A 5,364-nucleotide genomic window follows, 5' to 3' on the forward strand; every position below is an offset into this window, starting at 1 on the left:
TTCAAATAACAAATTTCAATTCAAACTCAAATTTTTTATTATTTTAATTTGACTCGATTTAATTACACTCTATCTAATATCCGCACGTTCGCTATGCCATTTGTCAATTTAGGTTTCTTTTCATGTATTTTGGTAGGACAAATGCGCGTTTATTAACATCCACATGTTTATATACGTGGATAGGTGACAACGATGCAAGCATCTAAAAATAGTAAACCTTTGTCTCCAAAATAATTTCTTAAGGGCATCAAAGAAATGTAAAGAAAAATAATATGCCATATCGAATCTTTACGCCTTAATTTACTTTAGTTGATATAATTTTTGGTCTAATGATCAAGAAGCTTATTAAAAATTGAGATAAATAATGTATCAGACTTGTCAAAAAAAAAAATTCAAAGTGAATTTCGATGTTCAAATTAGTTAACATCATATGAGAAGTAAAAAGGTAAGAGAAAACATAAGATAATTGTAAAGAATCGACTATCGAGAAGATGTAAAATATCTAATATATATCTGATTTGAATCTTATTTTTCTTTTTATACCTTATAAATAATGAAATAAATAATTAAATTATCATATGTAAACTCTAATGACATGATAACGGGAATGTTGCTCAGGTGCCCATTGAGATATAACAAGTTTAAATTGCTTTTTAAGTATTCTTTCACTATCTTTTGAAACAATCGGTACTAATATAGCCATATGTACACATGAATGTTTAGCTAGATAATTGATATATGACTGTTTAAAAAGTTATAAGTTCGACTCTTTTATTCTCAAATGAATATATATATATATTTATATATATATATATATATATATATTCGTGCATGTTTAGCCTACTAAACCTTCTTTAAGTTTCAGTTTGAGTTTGTTAGGATATATGTATAGCTAGTTGATCAAGCCTTGCATGCTTAGAACAAAGGCATTGTTTTGTTCTGGTATTTGATGGTTGGATAACTAGGAGAAGATGGTCATTCGTGAAATTTTCATTACCGAGACTGCATGTTCAAGAAGAAGCAAGTTTATCTATAAATTGGATGATCAAATGTATAGTTTGATTAATCTTTGCATATGATGGACAACAACTCTTGAATGATACCGACATTACAGTATGAACTTGTTGGGTTCTGACTCAGGCACAGGTTGAGGTCAGGTCCAGTTTTTCAAAGTGACACTCAATGCAGAGAGATGACAAGCCTACCAGCAATTCTAGTTCGGTCCAGTTTTCTTTAATGTTAATTGTAAAGCTCAGGCCAGGAGAGAAGTCAAAAGCCTATGATAAAGGGCCTTCAGGACCAAAGATTGTAAAGCATAAAAATTAAGGTCTGGTCCAATTTATTAATGACAAAGGGCCTTGAAGCCTAATGTTGCTCAAGCCTTTTATTAATATCAGGTCCTGATTTTGAATGTGAAACTCAAAGCAAAGAATTGAGATTTATAATTTAGAAAGGAGAACAGAGAAAAGAAATATATGGCCATGGCCACTATAAGTTTAGGCAGTAACCCACTTTTTCCCACGCAAAAAGCACAACACAACAATTTTGTGGACAACAATGTCAATGTGGCAAAATAAAGAGGTGGACCGTCACACAAATATCAACTCAAGGGCTTTCGCTCTCTGCCCTTGTCCGAAGCGGTTCTGATGGTCTTGGCCTTGCTAAGTCTGGGCATGTCACCAGCCCCTTCATCGGATGAGGAATTGCTATCTGTGTCTCCCTCACTGCTGCCTTTGGGCTTGACCATGGAGACACAATGCTTTCAAACTCTATTAACGATTCTGCAACTGCAATGGCCCGGCTCAATTCTCGCACACCTTGTAGCTGCAATTCAAACTTTACCCATAGCTTCAGTCCATCTAGAAAGTAAAACAGAGCCTCTGCCTCTGGCTCATGCTTGGGACCAACAGCAACAGCTCTGAGAACTCCCTCCAATAGTCTCAGATTCTCCCCTTTTGAGCAAACCTGCGAAGCTTTCCTCGAGCTTCTTCTTTCGCGTACTCTGGCTTAAACTACTGCCTAAGCTCCTCCATGACCTGGTCCCATGTGGTGATTACCCGCTCACCACGCTTGGCACTGTCATCCCTACGGCGCCACCGCAAAAGAGCATTATCAGTCAAATATATAGCAGTTGTGCTCACCTTAGCATCATCTGCTGTCCCGACCACTCTGAAGTACTGCTTCATGCCCCAAACAAAGTTATCGACATCCTTAGCAAAGCAACTTCCCCCAAATGGCTTTGGCTTAAGCAACTCCACCCTTGGTCCTAAACCTGCACCAGCAACCACGGTCGCTCATAACACGACATGATCAACCTTGAACCTTTGTAGCTCCTCTTGCAAAGTCATCATCATGGCCTTCAACACCTTATGATCCTGCACGACCTCCCCTATTGATTCGTGCACGGGTCCTATGTTGTCCTCGAATCTATCTTGCGTGTCCATAATGGCCCCCTCACACTCCTCCAGTCGGGTGACCATGGACATCAGCACCTCCTCAGAACTAGCTTTCTTTCCCTTGTCGGTGGGTGGGCATTCATTGCACACCTTGCGTGGGCTCCCTCTCTGGTCATCCCTAGCCATACTAGCAGCGCACAACGAGCAAACAAAAAATTCACGAATGTAGTCTACGGAATTTACCTCAACCTTCGGACCAGCACTCTAGTGAATCAATATTCTGCCCAGCACAACATACACGACCAGCACTTTGTCGGGCACCAGTCAGCACCTCTGCACAGTACGCCCAGCACACCCACAGCACAACAGCAGCAATCGGTCGAACATCTGGTCTACACTCCTGCACGCCTGGACTTTGTACACCAAAGGGCATATCACCATCACACGAGCACAGAAACAACTTAGAATGCTCGCACCACACAATCGAATGCCCACGCCAATATGTCAGCAACCTCCCCCGAGGCTAACACTGGTTCCAGTAGTAACCAGCACTGATCAACTCTTCTGAACCAGTTTCTACTGACTCTGAACCAGTTTCGAATCTGCTCTGATACTAACTATCACGATCTTAAGCCTGAATCCGTGGGCCCTAAGTTGAGAATTGATTCCGTATGCCTAAGCTCAGCCTACTACGCAAGCGTGCAGGCACTGTACCAACAAAAAGTCAGAATACGCAAGCAAAGAAAACAGGGAAAGGCTAACAACATAAAGGATTAAGGCAAGAGTAAGGATTTTATTACTCTTATTCTGGTTGTGTAGGGACTCTATTTATAGCTGAGTCCCCTAAGTTACATTCCTAAACTCAAACTCTAAGGATTGCATTAATTTAAATTTTATGATTTTAGGAGATCTGATATAGTCCTTGATTATAGAGGATATGACGTTGCAGCATATTTCCAACATCTTTGATCAAATCTGAGTGGAAATCTGTCCTTGCCAGTTCCAAGTCCGTACTCAGCATCGCCCGCTCCTGGGCTTGTACCTGTACCCACACGTAGGCCCGACTCAGTGTTATCAACTCTGATTATCTCATGTCTGTGATCAGGAGTGCCCGCGTCTGTGTCTGCCTGTGTGCCTGTCCCTGCCTATACGCCTATGTTTATCTGTGCGCCTGCATTGCCCGCACCTCGGCCTAGCTCAACTGTGCCAAACCTGAACACCCTGTCTGAGCCACTGGAACCTTGATCACTGCTCGCACCATTGTTCTGCTGGTTTCCCACAACTTACACCTTCAGTGCGCCTCAGGACCTAGTCTTTTTAGCTGTCAGACTCTGTTCCGCTAGAACTTGAATTGTCGTCGACTTGGAGAGAACCCCTAAGCCTGGACCAGCTTACGGACTGTGACATTCTTCAGCTCACCATGTCATCCCCTACGTGTCTCCATATTGAACCCTTCACTCCTTTATAAAAATCCCACCACCCCAAAGTCTCCTTTCAGCTCTGATTGTTCTTTTTCTTTTGCTGTCATTAACATATAAGTTTTCAATATCTGCCAAAGCTCATAAGCTTTTCATCAATGGCTGACATCCGTGATCGCAACCAGCCTCAACAGGTTCAGGTTCACCTACAGCAACATTTTAATTATCAGGGTGGTGGGAAGAACTATCAAAGTGGACCATCAACGAGGAAGGTTCTGGCTATCCTTACCCTCCTCCCTATTGGTGGCACTCTGCTTGCATTAGCAGGGCTGACACTAACCGGCACCGTCATTGGGCTGTGTGTGGCCACACCACCCTTCATCATCTTCAGCCCAATTCTTGTCCCTACTGCCATTACCGTTATGATGGCTGTGGCTGGTTTCTTGTCCTCCGAGGCTTTCGGGTTGACAGGCCTGTCTTCACTCTCCTATGCCTTTAACCACCTGTGGAGGGTTACTGGCACAGAGCAGCTAGACCTGGACCACACTAGGAGGCGCATGCAGGACATGGCCGGGCATGTGGGACAGAAGACAAAGAGTAAGGCTCAAGAGGGTGGTAGGACTTGAATTTAAGATGAAGGTAAGAATAAAGGGTTTAAAAGGAGAGTACTTTCTTGCAGGGTGTATTGCAATAAAATGGAGTACTCACTACTGTTGGTTTTCAAGATCTTGTCTTTACAGTTATTCGTACATGTCTTGTTAGAACAAAAAGAATACGAAAAAGATCTATGTATAAAGGATTGCAAAAGTTTTATATATATATATATATATATATATATATCTTAATACAAATTGAGGACAAAAAAAGAAAAAAGATTGAAGAGAGAGAGACAGGAAGTATGAGAGAGAAAGGAAAGTTGGCCTTCAGTTCGCCTCTTCGAGCTTAGTTACAATGAAGTTTTAAATAGAAAAATTCTAACCTATAAACAGTAATTTTGTACAATTATCCATTATAGTGTATAGTAGAATTTTATCTATAGTATCGTTATAGTGACTTGATACAGTATCTTTCGTAGTGGGTCTCTATCTTTTTCTGTTACAGTGACTGCTATAGTAATGTCTTATCTTCTGTTATAGTTGACTGCTACACTATTTTTTTGCTAGTCGTTGGCGCCGAATAAAGTTTTATCTTTTTGTGTCGATTGTTTGTTCTGTTTTATCCTAGTTTAGAATACGCACAGTTTTATCCTTCCTTAGCATTGTTTAAGTTATAAAATTCTCCATCCAATGCGTTAAGGGACTGAAAAGATTGAAAAGATCTAGAATGTGATTTGTTTCACATCTACCATCTTTCTTGATACCGATATAGTACATCAGTCGGATGATCAAGATCTTCCATTTTAAATAATTTATCCAAAAGCTTAATTGCTTATGAGGCATTTTCGATATCAAGATCCTCATGTGGTTTCAGAAATCTTTTAACAAAAATACGTCTGTCATCTGTCCAGCAAGTTATTTTTGGATAGTCTGGTTTGGTGGTTAAATAGAGAA

At 40.6% G+C, this 5,364-nt stretch overlaps 1 protein-coding gene across 1 annotated transcript; it reads left to right on the top strand.

Annotated features, from left to right (window-relative positions):
• Nucleotides 1–1,281: 1,281 nt before the first annotated feature.
• Nucleotides 1,282–5,003, top strand: LOC111300514 (oleosin 18.2 kDa-like). The gene is made up of 2 exons (XM_089747525.1): nt 1,282–3,180; nt 3,302–5,003. The coding sequence occupies exon 2, from the start codon at nt 3,973–3,975 to the stop codon at nt 4,438–4,440; it is 468 nt and encodes a 155-aa protein (XP_089603651.1). The 5' UTR covers nt 1,282–3,180; nt 3,302–3,972; the 3' UTR covers nt 4,441–5,003.
• The last annotated feature ends 361 nt before the right edge of the window (nt 5,004–5,364 follow it).

Source organism: Durio zibethinus, chromosome 18, assembly GCF_047325235.1.
Source record: "Durio zibethinus cultivar Kanyao isolate XHJ-2024 chromosome 18, ASM4732523v1, whole genome shotgun sequence".
Lineage (NCBI taxonomy): Eukaryota > Viridiplantae > Streptophyta > Magnoliopsida > Malvales > Malvaceae > Durio > Durio zibethinus.

Bases quoted from the DNA above. Each gene is read 5' to 3' on its own strand.
- LOC111300514 (XM_089747525.1), top strand. From the start codon at position 3,973: ATGGCTGACATCCGTGATCGCAACCAGCCTCAACAGGTTCAGGTTCAC.